We start from the raw sequence: 22,762 nt of genomic DNA, 5'->3' as shown, positions 1-22,762 counted from the left end.
TCAATTCAAAATAAAAGTATACAACCATTTTCATAAGTCAATAAAAGTGCTTCACTGCTATATCATTAAAAACCAAGTTAAACTGTTCAAAATGCTTCAGAATAAGCAAACCAACTATTCATAAATAAAACTAGAAAAAAGGAATTACTGTACTAAAACCATGACCATAATAACAATAATCTAAAAGGCAGCAACAAAAGAACACAACAACATCAAGAATATCAACATTCTTGTCAGTATGAGCCACAGCTTCCTCAGCAGTCCATCCAGTCAGAAAAGTCAGAACCATTGTCTATGTTGCAAGATGGTGAATCAGGAGGAGCAGTAGCTTCATCAACTGAGTCATCGGGGATGATTATCAGAGGTGGTGCCGGAGGAGACAATGTCTCAAGTTCCAGAGAAGCAGGTGGATCTACTACAGGAGGTTGTGGTTCAACTGATGTCGGCTCAGTCTTAGCTGGTATAGGTCTGGGAGGAACAACCTTATGGGCTCTTTCGAGAGGGAGCTGAGCTTCAGGCCATGCCACTTTTTCCAGAAACTGCTCCATAGATATGATTGGCCTGTTGTGAGCCAACTCCTGCTAGTTGTATACGATCATCAACTGGCCCCTGAATAAGCTTTGCAACATAGGAATTAAAGAATGTGCTTGTTGGGCATCTGGTTCCATGGCATCTGTCAAAGCAGATGGGTTAGATGATGAAGGGATGTCCTCAGTTCTCACTCTCTTTCTTGATGCCATCTGCAAGAAAAGAATGTAGACAATTACAAGAGTTAAGTTGAAAGCAACATAAAGGCCGCTTAGCGAGATCGAATTCGCTTAGTAGACCTTCACAAAACAACACATACCACTTGGCGAAACATAGTTCGCTTAGCGTATCTTAAAAGAGAAAGATATACCCGCTTAGCGACCTATATAGCCCGCTAAGTCTAAAAGCAATCGCACGGATATGCGCTTAGCTTTGGTACGCACGACTTAGCGCTAGGCTTTCAACTCAAAATTTTCTAAGTTATTTTGGCTTAGTGATTCAGCCTCGCTTAGCCACAAGGATTTCAACAGGAGGATGAGTATTCATCCTCACAAGATGAACTCGCTTAGCGTGGTAGGTGCGCTTAGCGAGTTCATCTGGAAACACATGTTAGACAAGTGGCCTCAGATATCTTAAGAAGGGGGGGTTGAATTAAGATATTCCAAACTACTTCCCCAATTAAAAATCTATTTCACTTTCTTTTCAAGTTATAAATTCCCTTAACAATGAACTTCTTAAATATTAATTCAAATAAAACAATTTGAATATGAATATAAAGCAATAATAAACAAAGGAGATTAAGGGAAGAGAAAGTGCAAACTCAGATTTATACTGGTTCGGCCACACCCTTGTGCCTACGTCCAGTCCCCAAGTAACCCTCTTGAGAGTTCCACTATCTTGTAAATTCCTTTTACAAGTTCTAAACACACAAGGACAATCCTTCCTTTGTGTTTAGAATTCCTTTACAACAAGAGACTCACGGTCTCTTAATCCCTTAGAGAATGAGTAGAAGAAGAAGAATGAATCTCTCTAGAAAGAGATAGATTTTACAGATTGAGGACTCAAATAATTCCTTAATGAATTGCAATTGAATTGGCCAAGGAATTCTTAAGAGGATAAAAATGATTTTGCTCTTTTGAGAGAATAAACACTTTTGTTCTGAAAAACTCTGAGCAAATTCGTGTTATAAGTCACATATATATAGACCATTGGTGGTCATGAATAAAGCCTTTGAAAAGTTGTGACTCTTAGAAATATTTTCTAAAAATCCTGTCTGGTAATCGATTATAGGAATTATGTAATCGATTACGGCTTTTAAAATTTGAATTAAAAACGTTTATTAACTGCTGGTAATCGATTACCAAAATTGTGTAATCGATTACACAATCTAAAATTTCGAATTCAAATTTTAGTAGCTGTTATAAAACATATTTGGCCACTGGTAATCGATTACATCCTCTGGTAATCGATTACCAGAGAATAAACTCTTTGAAAAAAAAACTTTTTAATTTAAATTACTTGGCCAAACCTTTGCTAATTCAATTAGGAATTCCCTTCCTAATATACTAGTGATCATCTTGATGTTGTGACTTGTAATCTTGAAGTATTGTCTTGAATTTAATCTTGAAAAGCCCATTCACATCAATTGCAACACATCATCATGATCATCATCAAAACATCAAAGGCAATTGCATCTACAATCTCCCCGTTTTTGATGATGACAATACAATACCTGAAATCAAGATTCAAGCAAGCAACAAACAATTGTATATAGATAAAATGTGCGTTTACTCCCCCTATATTTCGGAATTTATGTATTTATGATCACTTGATTTCTAAGGTTGTTAAGCTTTTTCTACAACCTTTTCTCCCCCTTTGGCAACATCAAAAAGCCAAAGAACTCGGGAATCAACACAAATATAATAATGGAGTAGAAAGATATAACAATGGAGTATAAGGCATAACCCTCCAATTTCACAAACAAGAAATAATCAACCAGAATCCAAATAACTCAAAACATCAACAACCACATAATGTCAAAGCTGAAATTCAAATAACCACAAGATAAAATAAATAAAGTACTTATCGTAATAATTTAAACTCTAAGAAACGAAACAGCCAAACATATAATCAGAAACTAAAGTCTAAGAAGACGGAGGTGGTGTTGGAAGATCGAAACTCTGACGAATGTATCCGACATCCTCTTCAAGCTGTGTAAGGCGAATGTCCATACCGGCAAAACGTGTATCTAATGAGTCGAAGCGGTCACCAACATAAGAACGAAGTCCCCGTAATTCGGAGAGGACTTCATTCATGAGTGCGGAATCTTCGCGTGGAGGAGGAGGTGAAGGAGTACGTTCATCTTGAGGAGGGAGTGCATCCTTCTTCAGCCATTGACCATTCCGATCTTTACGATACCCAAAGGAGGTCACTGCACCAACACCAATTGCAAAGGAACGCTTGACTTGAACAAAGGGTTCATCATCAAGCGGAATTTGAAAATGACGCAAAAACAGAGTAATCAAATGTGGATAAGGAAGAGGTGCATTAGCCCGTAATGCCTTATGCATTCGGTACCGAACCAAATGGGCCCAGTCGATCTGACGACCGGTAAGAAAAGCCCACATAAGAATCAAATCCTCCTCAGAGGCTTGTGCTAAATTTGAAGACCGAGGAAGCAAAATCCTAACAATTATATAGTGCATGATGCGATTATCAAATGTTAATGACCCGGCCAGCAATCTACCGGTCATTTCAGCTTGATCATTGCAGACCATGCGACGAGCATCATGACTCGAATAATCAAATTTCCAGTCATCAACAATGGTGCCCTCAAAAGGTGCACCTTGACTGGGTAAATGAGTCAAAGAAAAGAACAGTGACTGATCAATGACCATAGAAATACCATGCACCTCAGAAATAATAATGCCATCCTGAATTTTTAAATTGCAGTAGAAGACCTTTACAAGTTTAGGATAATATGGCAATTTTAATGACATGAAATCAACAAGACCAGAATTTTGAAACACTTGATAGCAATCAAACGTTTCATCATTAAAGAATTCTACGTCTAGGTACTTAGGGTCTAAGATTATTCTAGAAGAAAACTGAGAAAGGTACCGTAGACGCTGATCATCGGATGAAAACAATGTTGATGATCTTGGAGATGACAAAGAAGGATTAATAGGTGATGTGGGTGCTCCGGATGGGCCGTGGCGGCGATGGGCAGCAGCAGCAGCGGTGGAGGATGATCCCTTTCTCTTCTTCGATGGCTCTGCCATTTGATGAAGTTTTTGTTGATTTTGATCGATGGAAGTGAAAGAGGAGTGAAAAAGAGGAAGATTGGGCTTTACGGGACGTGATTTGGTGAAGAATTGAGTGAGATTCGAAGATTTGAAGTTTTAGGTATGGAGGAAAACGTGGAGGAGGCTTTGGCTGCACAGCAGTTCTGATTTCGTGAGTATTTATAGAAGAGGACGTATTGTAATCGATTACAGGGATTGGTAATCGATTACATGACCAATAAGCCTACTGGTAATCGATTACAGGATGTTGTAATCGATTACAGGCTGCCTGTTCATGTGTAATCGATTACACTGGATGGTAATCGATTACCAGAGCCTATCCTAGGCTAGTTTCTTAAGAGAATATCTATGTTTATGCTAAAAACACATCCAATATGATTAATTATTACAACTAATGCACTTAATTCAATCATTCAATTATTATATACACAAGAAATCATAAATTCTATCATAATAACAAGAATTCAAACAAGATCAAACACAATAATCTACAAACAATAAATATGAGTAAATCAATCAATCAATCAATCAACCAATCAATCCCTATTTTTCTAAATCTCTTACATCTAAGAGGCCTAATTCTCTTCTAATAGAGAAGAACACTTCCTTGGGGAGAGGTTTTGTGAAAATATCAGCAAGTTGATTCTTAGTATCAACAAACTCTAATACACAATCTCCCTTTAGGACATGATCTCTAAGAAAGTGGTGTCTAATCTCTATATGTTTAGTTCTAGAGTGTTGAACTGGGTTTTTGGATAGATTTATGGCACTAGTATTATCACACTTAATAGGTATGCGATCAAGAATGATGCCATAGTCAGATAATTGTTGCTTCATCCATAAAATCTGTGCACAACAACTACCGGCAGAGATATACTCCGCTTCAGCAGTAGATAAAGCAACACTGTTTTGCTTCTTACTATGCCATGAGACAAGAGCCGATCCAATGAATTGACAAGTTCCACTTGTACTTTTTCTATCAGTTTTAGATCCGGCAAAATCAGAATCAGAATATCCTATTAAGTTACATGTTGAATTCTTAGGATACCATAATCCTAAATTGATTGTTCCTAATAGATATCTCATGATTCTCTTTATTGCACTTAAATGTGATTGTTTGGGGTTGGATTGAAACCTAGCACACATACATACACTAAACATAATATCAGGTCTACTAGCAGATAAATAAAGAAGAGATCCGATTATACCTCGATATTGTTTTATGTCTATGGACTGACCAGATTCATCTTTATCTAAGTAACAACTAGTGCTCATCGGTGTAGACATGTGTTTTGCACTATCCATCCCAAATCTTTTGATCAATTCCTTGCAGTACTTGGATTGATTGATGAATATACCTTCTTGAGTTTGCTTGATTTGTAATCCCAGAAAGTACTTTAGTTCTCCCATCATTGACATTTCAAATTCACTTTGCATATCAAGGGAAAACTCCTTGCACAATGAATCATTAGTGGATCCAAAAATTATATCATCAACATATATTTGAACCAACAAAATATCATTATGCTTTCTCTTTATGAACAATGTGGTATCCACTTTACCTCTAGAGAATTCTTTTTCTAGAAGAAAATTGCTTAAGCGTTCATACCACGCCCTAGGGGCTTGTTTCAAACCATAAAGAGCCTTTTGTAATTTATATACATGGTTTGGTTTATCAGGAATTTCAAAACCAGGGGGTTGTTCAACATATACCTCTTCTTGAATTAAACCAGTTAGAAAGGCACTCTTAACATCCATTTGATAAATTTTAAAATCCATTATGGATGCATATGCCAAAAGCATTCTAATGGCTTCTAATCTTGCAACAGGACCATATGTTTCTTCATAGTCTATTCCTTCTTCTTGATTATACCCTTTTGCTACTAACCTGGCTTTATTTCTAATAATTATACCATGTTCATCTAATTTATTTCTAAAAACCCATTTTGTTCCTATGACAGGATAATTTTCAGGTTTTTCTACTAATTTCCACACATTGTTTCTTTCAAATTGGTTCAGTTCTTCTTGCATGGCAATGATCCAGTTATCATCTACTATGGCTTCTTTTATATTTTTAGGTTCAATCATAGATACAAAAGCCATATTATTGCATAAATCTTTAAGAGAATGTCTAGTTGTTACCCCTTTTGAGATATCACCAATAATGTTGTCGAGGGGATGATCTCTTGAAGCTTTCCATTCTCTTGGAAGTTCATCATTGGATTTGACTTCTTCTGGAGGATCTTCATTGTTTCCTTTATCATTTCCTTTGGAATCTTGTTCATGAATATTCATATGTTCTAAAGAATCTGCAATATCATCTAGCATATTCTTTCTTGACAAGATAGCATTAGATTCATCAAAGGTAACATGAATGGATTCCTCGATATTCATAGTTCTTTTATTATATATCCTATATGCTTTGCTTTGTAATGAATATCCAAGAAAAATACCTTCATCAGATTTTGCATCGAATTTTCCTAGATTATCTTTACCATTATTAAGCACAAAGCACTTGCAACAAAAAACATGTAGATGAGAAATATTAGGTTTTCTACCATTATATAACTCATATGGGGTTTTCTTTAAAATGGGTCTTATCAAGGCCCTATTCATGATGTAACATGCAGTATTGACAGCTTCAGCCCAAAAATACTTTGGAAGAGAAGTATCATTTAATAAAGTTCTTGCAATTTCTTCCAATGACCTATTTTTCCTCTCAACAACTCCATTTTCAATACCATTGTGTTCAATACCATGTTCAATACCATGTTCATCACAAAATAATTCAAAATCTTTATTTTCAAATTCACCCCCATGATCACTTCTAATGGATGCAATCTTGAGATTTTTCTTGTTTTGTATGACTTTAGCAAGTTTTCTAAATGCTTGGAATGAATCACTTTTATGTGTAATAAATAATGTCCAAGTATATATCTAGAGAAATCATCAACTATAACTAGAGCATAGTAATTTCCTCCAAAACTCATGGTTCTAGATGGACCAAATAAATCCATATGCAATAATTGTAAGGGTTGTGATGTGAACCTGAAGAGGAGCGGATCGTTTGATATAGGCTACGAAGGTTTGGATGACGCCACTTCCAGTGAAGGAAGATAAGTCTGGGCAGACGCCACTTCCGGTGAAGGAAGATAAGTCAGGGTAGACGCCACTTCCAGTGAAGGAAGATAAGTCCGGGTAGACGCCACAAGGATTACCTTGATAAGTCTGAGATTGGTTCAACAAGGAACCTAGAGAGAAACTCTCACTAAATTTTATGAAAATGCCAAAAGTTTTTCTTTATTCAAAACAAAAACCAATACTTATAGTGTATCTGAACAAAAAGATAAAAATAGACATGGGCCTTCTAAACAGGTTGGGCCAAAATTACAATAAATAAAAATTATAACTAAAAACATATTTAACTTGGACCTTCAAATTAGTTTGGGCCTTCAGCAACAATTAATTGTCTTGATAGTGTCTCTGCCTCTGGGCCTTCATCCTTCTCCACTTAGGCCTTCATCCTTCTCCACTTGGGCCTTCATCCTTCTCCACTCGGGGGCTTTGTCCTTCTCCACTTAGGCCTTCGTCCTTCTCCACTTGGGCCTTTAGCCTGTATTTGGTCAGTTTCATGATTCTCATCATTCCCTCCTTCTTGGAAAACATTTGTCCTCAAATGTCCAAGATTATCACCAGGTTCAAGTACCACTTCCTTCCTTTTCTTGTTGGCTTGCTTAGTATAACTTTCATTCTTCTTTGCAATTTGCACCTTCACTTGGTCATACAATCTTTTCACATACTCAACTTTGACCTGTGCATCCTTATGCTGAGTCTCTTGGGGCTTGCTGTTGTAAGTTGGCTTGTTAGGCAATGAAGCTTCTAGAAGGAGATCAACTTGATGTTCTATGCTTCTTGAAGGTGGCAGTCCATGAGGAATCTCCTTGGAAAAGACATCTTTAAATTCCTGCAATAAGGGTTGAACACTAGGAGAAACATAAATAGTTAACTGATTAGAATTATCACTCTCTCTCTTTTGTGTATCACTCTTTTCCTCGGGTGTATCACTCTTCTTTTTCATATTCCTTTGTGGAGCCTCACTATTTTCTTTCTCTTGTTCTCTCTTTTCTCTCATTCTGATTTGGTCATCACACACTTCTCTAGGGGATAGAGGTTTAAGAGTAAACGAGGAAGATTTGACTATTCGTCTGTAGGGCTCTTCTTTGTTACGGTTCAACAAACGTTGCATTTGTGTAGTCCACGCGTCCAGAAATAAGCGCTGAGATTCGTCCAGTTGATGATATACTCCACCATTGTCACTAGCTCTTGCCATGATTAAGGAACAAAGAATTTTGCAGTAAATTAAAAAAAATAAAAATTCAGGACCTCACCACACTCTACTCACGTGTTTCTCTCTTTGATGGTAGTTCACGCGTGTTTGATGCTCTCAATATAGGCTTTTGTGTGATGTTTTCACTCTTGCCTTTTACCACTCACTCCCTCTTAAGTTCCTGGATGAATCAAATTAGACACACAAGGTATATAACAGGAAAGACAGTTTAATTATCACAGAATGTGTAGCAGATTTAATTTGGATAACAAATCAGATTTGAATTTGGTTAATGGATTAGACTTGATTTGGATTTAGATTTGATTTGGATAACAGATTAGACTTGATTTGGATAGCAGATTGGATTTGATTTGGATAACAGACTAGACTTGATTTGATTTGGATAACAGATCAGATTTGGATAACAAATTAAATTTAATTTGGATAACAGATATGATAACAAATAAGATAATAGATAGGATACCAAATAAGATAACAGATATGAGAAGTAAACTTCAAATGCTCATAACTTTTGCTACGGTTGTCTGTTTGAGGCCCACTATATATCAAAACGCTCAGAATTCAGAGGAGAATCTAGAAAAGGGGACTTGATCCACGATTTTCTTTCCAAAAAAACACCTCTAAATGCCTCAATTTCGTGTTCAAAGATCAAACACCCACTTTTTTTTTCTTCTTTTCTTCTCTTTTTTTTAAAAAAAATAAAATAAAAATTCTGCAACTTTTTTTTTTACTTGAAACAGAACTCAAACAACATTTTTTTAAAAACAAAGTCTGAAAGATACAAGAAACAAGAACAAAAACAAAAAACGTGACAAGAACAAGAACAAGAACGAAACAAAGACACAAACAAGAACGCAACAAGACGCAAACAAGGACAAATCACCAAAAAAAAGGATAGGATAGGATAGAACCTGAATCAAGAGCCGAAGCTCTGATACCAGATGATGCGAATCTTATGGGGCGGAACGTTTGATACAGGCTACGAAGGTTTGGATGACGCCACTTCCGGTGAAGGAAGATAAGTCAGGGTAGACGCCACTTCCGGTGAAGGAAGATAAGTCAGGGTAGACGCCACTTCCGGTGAAGGAAGATAAGTCTGGGTAGACGCCACTTCCAGTGAAGGAAGATAAGTCAAGGTAAACGCCACTTCCGGTGAAGGAAGATAAGTTAAGGTAAACGCCACTTCCGGTGAAGGAAGATAAGTCTGGGTAGACGCCACTTCCAGTGAAGGAAGATAAGTCCGGGTAGACGCCACAAGGATTACCTTGATAAGTCTAATAATTGGTTCAACAAGGAACCCGGAGAGAAGCTCTCACCAAATTTTATGAAAATGCCAAAAGTTTTTCTTTATTCAAAACAAAAACCAATACTTATAGTGTATCTGAACAAAAAGATAAAAATAGACATGGGCCTTCTAAACAGGTTGGGCCAAAATTACAATAAATAAAAATTATAACTAAAAACATATTTAACTTGGGCCTTCAAATTAGTTTGGGCCTTCAGCAACAATTAATTGTCTTGATAGTGTCTCTGCCTCTGGTCCTTCATCCTTCTCCACTTAGGCCTTCATCCTTCTCCACTTGGGCCTTCATCCTTCTCCACTCGGGGGCTTTGTCCTTCTCCACTTAGGCCTTCGTCCTTCTCCACTTGGGCCTTTAGCCTGTATTTGGCCAGTTTCATGATTCTCATCAGGTTGAGTGGTTGAAACAACATTTTTAGGTTTGAATGAGACTCTTGTTTGTTTGCCCTTTTGACATGCATCACATAGTTTATCTTTTTCAAATTTCAATTTAGGCAAACTAACTACTAAATCTTTTGAAATTAACTTATTTAAGTGATCCATGTTTATGTGAGCAATTCTTTTATGCCATAACCATGGATCATCATGTTTGCTAAGAAAGCAATGATTGTTTTCTAGTTTTATGCTTAAGTCTATCATGTAAACATTATTGACTCTATGTCCTACATGCTTTATATTAATGTCATGCTTATGTTCTATAAGACATTTTTTAGAATCAAATGATACTAGATAGCCTTTGTCGCATAATTGACTAACGCTAAGCAGGCTGTGCTTAAGGCCTTCAACAAGTAGAACATTTTCAATGGAGTTTGAAGAATTTGTACCTATTTTACCAACTCCAAGGATTCTACCTTTGTTGTTGTCACCATATGTTACATGCCCGCTTTTCTTTGGAGAGATGTATGTAAAATTTGATGCATCTCCAGTCATATGTTTTGAGCATCCGCTATCTATGTACCACTTCTTTCTCAAAGATACCTACATAATTAAGTTTTTGACTTAGGTACCCAAACTTTATTGGGTCCTTGCATGTTAGTATAAACTGAGGATCCTTTTGGAACCCATATCATTTTAATGTTACTGTAATTTTTCTTGAAGTAGCAAGTTGATATGCCATGTCCTCTTCTTCCACAGTAAAAACAAGTGATAGAATTATAATTACATTTTTGTGTGGAAGTGGAAACGTTTTTATGAAACTTTTGTTGTTTTTCAGATTTATACCCTAGTCCATTTTTATTAGACACATATCTTTGTTTACTTAATATAACATCTAAATTATTTTTACTATATGAAAATTTTGCAAGTGAATTTTTCAACTCTTTAATTTCTTTTACATATTTATCACAACAACTACAAGAATCTGATATTTTCTTGTCAGAAATAGTGGAGATATTAACTTTTTCATTTGTTTTAGAAATTGAGACTTCATTTCTAAGAAGATCTAATTCTTTGTTTAATTTTGAAATTTCATTTTCTAAATTTGAAATTGTTTTCTTTGAAGATGAAACTAATTTTGCAAGTTTAATTGACTCTTTATGCAGATCAGCAAATGCATCTTGCAATTCATCAAAAGAAATAGATAAGTTATTCGAAGATGTTACCTCTTCATCACTTTCGTAACTTTTAGCCATAAGGCAGAGATTTATCTCTTCATTTTCAAAATCTTCAGAAGATTCCATATCATTTTCATCCCATGTGATGTATGCTTTCTTTAGTTTCTTTTCACTATGATTTTTCTTTTCAGATTTTTCCATCTTTTTCTTGAAGATGGGACAATCAACCCTCAGATGTCCAGGTTGATTGCATTCAAAGCATTTTAGAGTAGAGGATGAATTTTCTGTCCTTCTCTTTGATTTAAAATTGGGTCGCCTCTGATTTCCTCTTACTTTAAGAAACTTGTTGAATCTTCTTACAAAGAAACTTAGATCATCATCATCATCTGGATCATTATCCTGATCACTTTCTTCTTGAATTGAGGATGATGCTTTAAGAGCAATTCCTTTCTTTTTCTTGTCATTTTCTTCATGTTGATGTAATCTCAATAGTTCCATCTCGTGTTCCTGCAACTTTCCAAATAAAGTGGCAAGGGACATATTAGACAAATCTCTTGACTCAGTAATGGCCGTTACTTTGGGTTGCCATTCTCTACTTAAACATCCTAACACCTTGTTTATGAGATCCTCATTTTGAAATTCTTTGCCTAAGGCTGCTAGATGATTTACTATATGTGTAAATCTCTTTTGCATGCTTTGAATATTTTCATTTGCATTCATTCTAAATAATTCATACTCATGAGTTAGTGCATTTATCCTAGATCTTTTAACATCTGTAGTTCCTTCATGTGTTAATCGAAGAGTGTCCCACATTTCCTTAGCACTCTTACAATTTGAAACCCTAAAATATTCATCCATTCCCAGGGCAGATGTTATTATATTTTTGGCTTTTAAGTTGTATTGTACTCGTTTTCTATCCTCTTCAGACCATCTATCTCTAGGTTTTTCTATAGTTATGCTTTCACTTGATGAACTACCATCTATTGAAACTCTTTCCACTGTGGTGGGTATATAAGGCCCTATTTCTATGGCTTCCCAAATATTTAGATCTATTGCCTCAATAAAAATTTGCATTCGGGTTTTCCAGTAATGGTAACCCTCTCCATTAAAGATTGGAGGTCTATTGATAGAATTCCCTTCTGGAAATAAGGAGTTTGCTGAGGCCATCTATTTCTTGAAGCTTCTAAACTTTATACAAGAATGAAGCTCTGATACCACTTGTTAGACAAGTGGCCTCAGATATCTTAAGAAGGGGGGGTTGAATTAAGATATTCCAAACTACTTCCCCAATTAAAAATCTATTTCACTTTCTTTTCAAGTTATAAATTCCCTTAACAATGAACTTCTTAAATATTAATTCAAATAAAACAATTTGAATATGAATATAAAGCAATAATAAACAAAGGAGATTAAGGGAAGAGAAAGTGCAAACTCGGATTTATACTGGTTCGGCCACACCCTTGTGCCTATGTCCAGTCCCCAAGCAACCCGCTTGAGAGTTCCACTATCTTGTAAATTCCTTTTACAAGTTCTAAACACACAAGGACAATCCTTCCTTTGTGTTTAGAATTCCTTTACAACAAGAGACCCACGGTCTCTTAATCCCTTAGAGAATGAGTAGAAGAAGAAGAATGAATCTCTCTAGAAAGAGATAGATTTTACAGATTGAGCACTCAAATAATTCCTTAATGAATTGCAATTGAATTGGCCAAGGAATTCTTAAGAGGATAAAAATGATTTTTCTCTTTTGAGAGAATAAACACTTTTGTTCTGAAAAACTCTGAGCAAATTCGTGTTATAAGTCACATATATATAGACCATTGGTGGTCATGAATAAAGCCTTGGAAAAGTTGTGACTCTTAAAAATATTTTCTGAAAATCCTGTCTGGTAATCGATTACAGGAATTGTGTAATCGATTACAGCTTTTAAAATTTGAATTAAAAACGTTTATTAACTGCTGGTAATCGATTACCAAAATTGTGTAATCGATTACACAGTCTAAAATTTTGAATTCAAATTTTAGTAGCTGTTATAAAACATATTTGGCCACTGGTAATCGATTACATCCTCTGGTAATCGATTACCAGAGAATAAAATCTTTGAAAAAAACACTTTTTAATTTAAATTACTTGGCCAAACCTTTGCTAATTCAATTAGGAATTCCCTTCCTAATATACTAGTGATCATCTTGATGTTGTGACTTGTAATCTTGAAGTATTGTCTTGAATTTAATCTTGAAAAGCCCATTTGCATCAATTGCAACACATCATCATGATCATCATCAAAACATCAAAGGCAATTGCATCTACAACACATATCTTCAATGAATTTTGATGAACTCGCTTAGCACAGCATGCTCGCTTAGCGAGTTCATCGCGTTTTCTAGAAAAAACACAGAAAACACAGTTCGTTTTCGTCCAAAATTAGAGCCTCTATCAGGCAGATTAGACATGCAGAATTCCCAACACAATTTACACTAGACAACCTATTCAAAAATCTAAACTCTAACTACTTTTAAACATACTGTAATCCTACAATTCTGGAAGCTAGATTTAAAGGTTGTCTATCCTAAGGTTGAGAAAAATAGTAGAGAAAAGGATCGTATGGAGCTTACTTGTATCACTGAAGCTAGAAACAATGCAGCAAACACAAATGCAAATGCAAAATTTGGAGATTTTTGGATGAGAGAGGAAGAAGGAAAAGAGAGTGTTTGTGCAGAATCCCACAATTGTCTTCTTCCTTGGGCATTTGTCTACTGAGGTTACACTTAACCAAGCTATTTTTGACGTTCTCGCTTAGCGAAATACCTTGCTAAGCGAGCGAGACGTTTGGTTTTCCAAGACCCATCGCTTAACGGACACTGTGCTTAGCCAAACTTCACATTCAAAATATTATTATACAATTTTTTTTATTTTTTTTACATAGGCTTGGCTTAGCACGAGGATCACACCGCTTAGCGAGGTTTGCAGATCCGAAAAGCTACAACTCTTGCTAAGCCAGGATCTGGCTAGCTTAGCTAAAATGATGCATCTTAAGTACAGGAGGAACATGCGCTTAGCTGATAAGGACATGCTTAGCGCTCACGTTTCCGCAATGAATTCAGCTTAGCTGCCATGAATGGCGCTTAGCTTCATGAACCTCCGATCTGGCCGTAAGGAATTTAGCTTGGCGACAATAGGTCACGCTTAGCCAAGGATAAGCTATCGCTTAGCGATCAGGCTAAAGCTTAGCCGAATTCAGATCGAATTGAAGTTAGCTTAGCTGAACCTTGGCCAGCTTAGCGGAATGAATCAGCCTCAGATGCAAGGGTTGGGCGCTAAGTGCTTGAGACTCATGGCTTAGCGCATGAACAGAGATGCGCTTAGCGCAAGGCTTGCGTTTAGCGAAAGGACTGTTTTTTTTTTTTCAGAAAAGTGTTTTCTAAGTTATTTTTCAGTCCTTTTTCCAAGAAATTGAAACCCTTGTGTTAAACATTCAAAGATAAGCTGATATACTCCTATGTACAAATTATACAGCAAGTTCCACATGATATAATGCATGAAAAAACAGAGATAACAAAAATTAAAACTGGGTTGCCTCCCAAGAAACGCTTCTTTAATGTCATGAGCTTGATGCTTTTATCTCACTGGGTGATCAAATGAACAGTGCCCTGTGTCCTTGTAAATTCTTCATCATGATACAATTTTAACCTCTGGTGATATGAACCCTCATGGCACAAGGGCTGACTTAGGATCGTCTAGGATTAAACCTTGATGGAAAATGCGGAAATTGATTAAGGAAAGGATGACGAATAAGGTGGTTAATTTCGTGGGTCTTAATAAGGTGGTTCTTGGCATAAAATGGAATAATGAGATGAGAAAACGTAGATTAAGTGGTGGCTGGACAGAAATATAGAAATGGAAAAAACTCAAGCTACAGGGCTCCAAATGAGGTGATTCTAAAATGAGGTGAAAGGTCTCGTCTTGAAATTCAATTTAGGCTCAAGAATCACTTAATTTGAGTGCGTAAAACGAGAGTTATGGCCACGAGATAATTCTGGGCAGAAGTGGATTTTCTGGAATTGTGATTTGAAAGAACAAGGTTGAAGATGAAAGGAAGGAAAGAATCACTCTTTCCAGCGAGGGCAACACACAAAGGTTGTGAAAGTCCTTTGATACAGCCAGGGTGTTCTTGAATCACTCTAGAATTTAGGAGAATCACTCTCACTAAGATAAAAGAGATAAACTCTAATTTTCTGAATAAAACTCAACTTGTCTTTATTAATAAAATGGTTCAGCTTATATAGAAGCTTTACAGCAGATTTTAGTAATGACCCACTAACCTAGAATTAAAATAACTTAATGCCATTAACCTAGGGAATTAAAAAAAACTTAATGGCTGAGTGTAACTGAAATTGTGGCAACCAAAAGTCACCCCCAACAGCCAACTAGTCAACCACCATTTGGTCTCCCAAAAGGCTGATGCCTAGGTTGCCAATTGGGCCCTTATTACAACTTGAACTAAACCTACTAAATCCCTTTTAGTTGATTAACCCAAAACATATTTTTGGTCAGCCAACTTTACAAGGATTGGGCCATTATTTAGACAAACTAAACACTCTAAAATTGAGACAAAGTGGTGCCATTTAGTCCTCCTCCATTTGGGCCATGATACAACTCACAACCTTGGACTTTTCTCCTTGAAACTTTGGCTTGTATTCAAATAGTATGGACAACACTTGTTGAAGAGCTTCCTTGGCTTTCCTTGCTCTAGCCCTTGTCATAGGCCCTCCAAGTCCTTCAAGTGGATCCTTGCCCTTGCTCTTGGTCATGTCCTCATCATTCTCTCCCTCTTGAGAAGGATTTGTCCTCAAATCGGATTCTCCATCTGCATCAAAAAGAGATAAATCAGAGACATTGAAGGTGGAACTAACATTATACTCACCGGGCAGCTCAACTTTGTAAGCATTGTCATTGATTCTTTCAAGCACTTGAAATGGTCCATCTCCCCTTGGTTGAAGCTTTGATTTCCTTTGTTCCGGAAACCTTTCTTTTCTCATGTGCACCCAAACCCAATCTCCGGGTTCAAAGACAACCTTCTTTCTCCCTTTGTTGGCTTGTTTAACATAGCTTTTATTTTTCCTCTCAATTTGATCTTTCACTCTCTCATGAAGCTTCTTCACATAGTCCGCCTTTGCTTGACCTTCTTTATGCTTAAAAACAGAAACATTAGGCATAGGCAAAAGATCAAGAGGAGTTAGTGGGTTAAAACCATAAACAACTTCAAAAGGAGAACAATTAGTGGTGCTATGAACAGCTCTATTGTAAGCAAATTCAACATGGGGTAAACAAGTTTCCCAAGTTTTTAAGTTCTTCCTCAAAATTGTCCTAAGCAAAGTTCCCAAAGTCCTATTAACAACTTCCGTTTGCCCATCGGTTTGTGGGTGACAAGTGGTTGAAAATAACAATTTAGTGCCCAACTTGCTCCACAAAGTCCTCCAAAAATGACTTAGGAACTTAGAGTCCCTATCACTAACAATGCTCTTTGGCAAACCATGGAGTCTCACAATCTCCTTGAAAAACAAATCAGCCACATAGGAAGCATCATCAACTTTTTTACATGGAATAAAATGAGCCATTTTAGAAAACCTATCAACAACCACAAAAATGGAATCTCTACCATTGCTTGTTTTTGGCAGCCCCAAAACAAAATCCATGGATAAATCAATCCAAGGATACTCCGGAATTGGCAATGGAGTATACAATCCATGAGGCTTTACCTTAGACTTTGCCTTTTTACATACAATGCAATGTTCACAAAATTTCTGCACATCCTTTTTCATATGAGGCCAATAAAAATGTTCTTGTAATGTTTCTAGAGTATTTTGGACCCCAAAATGCCCCATTAAACCTCCTTCATGTGCTTCATAAACAAGCAAATTTCTAGTAGAACATTTAGGCACACACAATTTGTTTTCTTTGAAAAGAAAGCCTTCATGTCTAAAGAAACCATTTTCTGAAAATTTTTCACAATTTTTAAAAATTTCTCCAAAAGTTTCATCATTTTCATACATGTTTTTCAAACATTCAAGACCAATCAATTTTGTTTCAAGCATAGAAAGTAATGCATGACGCCGAGACAGAGCATCGGCTACAATATTACCTTTTTTCCCTTTTTATGTTTGATAACATAAGGGAATTGCTCTAGGAATTCCACCCACTTCGCATGCCTTTTGTTAAGCTTGCCTTGCCCCTTGATATATTTGAGGGACTCATGGTCACTATGAATGACAAATTCCTTGGGATAAAGGTAGTATTGCCATGTTTTCAAAGCCCGTACTAAGGCATACAACTCCTTATCATAAGTTGAATAGTTAAGGGTAGGACCACTTAACTTTTCACTAAAATAAGCAATTTGATGGCCTTCTTGCATCAACACAACTCCAATCCCAACATTTGAAGCATCACACTCAATTTCAAAAGATTTTTGAAAGTTTGGCAACGCAAGTATGGGAGCATTAGTTAGCTTTTGCTTAAGAACATTGAAAGCTTCTTCTTGTTTCTCTCCCCATTTGAAACCAACATTTTTTTTAGCACTTCATTGAGAGGTGCTGCCAATGTGCTAAAATCCTTCACAAATCGTCTATAAAAACTTGCTAAGCCATGAAAACTCCTCACCTCGGTCACGGACTTAGGTGTAGGCCATTCTTGAATAGCCCTAACCTTCTCCTCATCAACTTGCACTCCTTTTGAACTCACAACAAAACCCAAGAAACACAACATGGTTAGTACAAAAGATGCATTTTTCAAGATTGGCATACAATTGTTCTTCTCTAAGCATAATCAAGACAGATTTTAAATGATCAATATGCAAATCAAGTGAAGTGCTATAGATAAGAATATCATCAAAGTACACCACAACGAACTTTCCTATGAACTCTCTCAAGATATGGTTCATTAATCTCATGAAAGTGCTAGGGGCGTTAGTTAGGCCAAAAGGCATAACCAACCATTCATACAAACCATATTTTGTTTTAAAAGCAGTTTTCCATTCATCCCCTTCTCTAATCCTAATTTGATTGTATCCACTTTTTAAATCGATTTTAGAGAAGTAACATGCACCATGCAATTCATCAAGCAAATCATCAAGCCTAGGTATAGGATGCCTATATTTAATGGTGATGTTATTAAGGGCTCTACAATCGGAACACATGCGCCATGTCCCCATCCTTTTTAGGGACCAAAATCACTGGGACAGCACAAGGACTCATACTATTTCTTACCCAACCTTTGCTAATGAGTTCATCCACTTGTCTTTGAATCTCTTTGGTTTCTTGTGGATTACTTCTATAGGCTGGCCTATTGGGCAAAGAAGCTCCCGGAATGAGACCAATTTGATGCTCAATTCCCCTCAAAGGTGGTAGTCCACTTGGCACATTTGGTGGAAACATGTCTTGAAAATCCTGCAAAAGAGTTTTAACACTAGAAGACACTTCAAAATCATCAAAAGTGTTAGTGGTCAAAATCTGATTTTTGCAAAACAAGATATATAGTGACTGTTTAGCACGAAACAACCTCTTGACCTCACTTTTTGTGGCTAAATAGCTCTCCCTCACTTCAAGTGTTTCACTCTTCTTTTGTTCACTCTTTTTCCTCTCAAGTGTTTTGCTCACCTTTTCTTTTTCTCTTTTCTCTTGAAGAAGTTTTTCTCTCATTTTCTTTTGATCCTCACACACTTGTTGTGGACTCAATGGCTTGAGCACAATCTTTTTGTCTTGGTGCATGAAAGAGATCTTGTTGGTGTAACCGTCATGATTGGCTCTTTTATCAAATTGCCATGGTCTCCCCAAAAGTAAGTGACTGACCTCTATAGGAACAACATCACAAAGTACCTTATCATTGTATTTCCCAATGGAAACGTCCACTTCAACTTGCTGCCTCACTTGCACCTCCCCATCCTTACTAAGCCATTGAAGTTTGTATGGCCTAGGATGTGGTTTAGTAGCTAGATTTAGCTTTGACACTAATCTAGCACTAGCCACATTGGTGCAACTACCTCCATCAATGATCACCATGCACACCTTGCCATTGATTAAACATCTAGTGTGAAAGATGTTTTCTCTTTGGCTCTCCACCAAGTAATCGCCTAATCATCAACAAATCTCCCTCCGGAGTCTCCTCTTCCTCTACGTACTCACTCTCCTCTTCCTCTTCAACATCAGATTCACTTATATATTCTCCATCTCTAAGAACCATGGACCTTATGTTAGGGCACTCATAAGCATAGTGTCCTAGGCCTTGGCACTTGAAACACTTCACATTTCTACTCCTTTTAGAGGGTTCCTCTTGGAACTTTGAGCGAGTTTTTGATGGGATAGGTGTGGAACTACTAGAAGTAGCAGCCCCATCTTTCTTACCTTTGTCTTTCCAACTAGAAGAACCAAAGTTGGTAAAACTCCTCTTAGCCACTCCTTTCCTTTTTAATTGTTGCTCTACTTGGATTTCTTTGTGAAGCAAATCATCCATTTCAATAAACTCCTACAGCTCAACAATATCACGGATATCATTAGTCAAACCATTAAGAAATCGAGCCATAGTTACCTCTTCATCTTCTTCAATCTTTGCTTGAATCATGAGCACATCCATTTCCTTGAAATACTCCTCAACCCCCTTGTTGCCTTGGGTTAGTTTTTGGAGCTTGAATTTCAAGTCCCTTGAGTAACTAGCCGGCACATACTGCTTCCTCATGATCTTTTTCATCTCCGTTCATGTATCAACCATTGGCTCTTCATTTCTTGCTCTCTCCTTTTGTAGCTTGTTCCACCACACAAGAGCATAGTCAGAAAACTTCGTGGCGGCAAGCTTCACCTTTTGGTCCTCCTCATAGTTGTTGCATGAGAAAAAATGCTCTATTTTCATCTCCCACTCCAAGTAGGCCTCTGGATCATTCTTTCCTTTAAATGGAGGAATGTTGAGTTTAATACCATCAATTCGGTTTTGTCTAGGAACACCATCATTCCCTCTTCTCCTCCTTTCTTCTTCATTATGATCTCTATTCTCCATTTGATTCAACCTCTCAAGGAGCGCATCATCTCGTTGTTTCATTAACCTCTCCAAATGTTGCATCAAAGCTTGCATTTGAAATTGCGAAAGCCCCACTCCATCATTAGGATTAGTACCTGACATCTCAAACAAACAAATCAAACATAACAAGACAATTATAGTTGCTGTTTGAATACCTCACCCACTCAAGTGTATCACACAATTATGGCTTTTCTCTAATGAAACACTCTTGCCTTTTACCACTCTAATTCCCCTTGAGTTCTTAGGCAATTCAAGAGATTATGGCCACAACAAAGAACAATTCACCAATATGTGTAAGGTAAGGCTAAAGAGACAAGGAAAAGGTTAACCAAGAAAAAGGCTAACAATGTTTTTAGGCACAAATGAAGGAAATAAAATTCAGAATTTAGGAATTCAAGTAACAATCCTTCATGCAACCAATATATTACCTTAAAGAGATTTTTTTTAAAGTTCTTCAAGCATGAACCATTCAGCCCAATTTTTTTTTTTTAAATTTTGCTTATACGAAATTCTGCTTCTTCTTTTTTTTATAACAAAGAGATCAAAAGGCTTAACTTTTGCAATGGTTCAACCTAAAAAAATATATGAATAAGGTAATATAAATGGCAAAGAGAATAAAGAAGGATGTTACCCAATATTTCCAGCAAAGGAAGTGTTCATCCTAGAACCGGAGCTCTGATTACCAAATGATATGAACCCTCATGGCACAAGGGCTGACTTAGGATCGTCTAGGATTAAACCTTGATGGAAAATGCGGAAATTGATTAAGGAAAGGATGACGAATAAGGTGGTTAATTTCATGGGTCTTAATAAGGTGGTTCTTGGCATAAAATGGAATAATGAGATGAGAAAACGTAGGTTAAGTGGTGGCTGGACAGAAATATAGAAATGGCAAAAACTCAAGCTACAGGGCTCCAAATGAGGTGATTCTAAAACGAGGTGAAAGGTCTCGTCTTGAAATTCAATTTAGGCTCAAGAATCGCTTAATTTGAGTGCGTAAAACAGGAGTTATGGCCACGAGATAATTCTGGGCAGAAGTGGATTTTCTGGAATTGTGATTTGAAAGAACAAGGTCGAAGATGAAAGGAAGGAAATAATCACTCTTTCCGATTGGGCCCTTATTACAACTTGAACTAAACCTAATAAAGCCCTTTTAGTTGATTAACCCAAAACATATTTTTGGTCAGCCAAATTTACAAGGATTGGGCCATTATTTAGACAAACTAAACACTCTAAAGTTGAGACAAAGTGGTGCCATTTAGTCCTCCTCCATTTGGGCCATGATACAACTCACAACCTTGGACTTTTCTCCTTGAAACTTCAGCTTGTATTCAAATAGTATGGACAACACTTGTTGAAGAGCTTCCTTGGCTTTCCTTGCTCTAGCCCTTGTCATAGGCCCTCCAAGTCCTTCAAGTGGATCCTTGCCCTTGCTCTTGGTCATGTCCTAATCATCTGGCCATTTACAACCCATGTTCTATCTGGATTATGAGATTGTGGGTCATATAGCTCTATTGCACCATAAGATCAAACTTTCTTAATAATAAAAGGTCCAGACCATTTGGATTTTAGCTTACCAGGAAATAATTTCAATCTTGAATTAAAAAGTAGCACCTCTTGTCCCAGTTTGAATTCTCTCTTTAACAATTTCTTATCATGATACATCTTGACTTTTTCTTTGTAAAGTCATGAGGATTCATAAGCTGTTAATCGCATTTCTTCTAGCTCCAACATTTGGATCCTTCTGTGCTCCTTGGATGCCTTCTCATCAAAGTTCAAAAATTTCAGAGCCCAATATGCCTTGTGTTCCATTTCAACCGGTAAATGACATGACTTGCCATAAACTAGTTGAAAAGGAGACAAACCAATTGGAGTTTTGTATGCAGTTCTGTAAGCTCACAATGAATCTTCTAATTTGGCTGACCAATCTTTCCTGGTTGATGCCACTGTTTTTTCTAATATCTTCTTTAATTCTCTGTTGGATACTTTGACTTGCCCATTAGTTTGCGGATGGTAGGGGATGCTACTCTATGATTCACATGGTATTGACCTAATACCTTTTGAAGCTGAGTATTACAGAAGTGTGAACCACCATCACTGATCAATATTCGAGGTACCCCAAATCGAGAAAAAATGTTCTTCTTGATAAATTTCACCACTGTCTTCGCATCATTCCTTGAAGTGGCCGTAGCTTCCACCCATTTAGACACATAATCAACAGCCACCAGAATATATTCATTCCCTGCGGATGAAGGGAATGGACCCATGAAATCAATACCCCAACAATCAAAAACTTCCACTTCCATGATGTTTTGCAGAGGCATCTCATTTCTCCGGGAAATTCCCCCCATTCTCTGACATTGGTCACACTTCAAGACATGATGATGGACATCTTTAAAAAGTGTTGGCCAAAAGAATCCTGACTGTAAGATCTTGGTTGCTGTTTTGCCTCCGCCATAATGCCCGCCACATGGTGAATAGTGACAATGCCACAATATGCCCTTTGCCTCCTCACTTGTCACACATCTCCGAAGGAGATTATCTGCACCTATTTCGAACAAGTGTGGGTCATCCTAAACATAATATCAAACATAATAGAAGAACCTCTTTCTCTGCTGCCAATTGAGATCTTTAGGTATAACCCCTACTGCTTTAAAATTTGCCA

The 22,762-nt window shown here is 36.9% G+C and overlaps 1 protein-coding gene across 1 annotated transcript; it reads right to left on the bottom strand.

Moving 5' to 3' along the window:
• Nucleotides 1–581: 581 nt before the first annotated feature.
• On the bottom strand, nucleotides 582–22,448 carry LOC121175193 (uncharacterized). Its single transcript, XM_041017511.1, has 2 exons — nucleotides 22,155–22,448; nucleotides 582–740 (listed from the first exon to the last, which is right to left on the bottom strand). Exons 1-2 carry the CDS (start codon nucleotides 22,446–22,448, stop codon nucleotides 582–584), a joined length of 453 nt encoding a protein of 150 aa, XP_040873445.1.
• Between the last annotated feature and the right edge of the window lie 314 nt (nucleotides 22,449–22,762).

The sequence above is a fragment of the Glycine max genome, chromosome 7, assembly GCF_000004515.6.
Source record: "Glycine max cultivar Williams 82 chromosome 7, Glycine_max_v4.0, whole genome shotgun sequence".
Lineage (NCBI taxonomy): Eukaryota > Viridiplantae > Streptophyta > Magnoliopsida > Fabales > Fabaceae > Glycine > Glycine max.
Note: the sequence above shows the minus strand (reverse complement) of the source record. Positions and strands in the feature narration are given on the sequence as shown.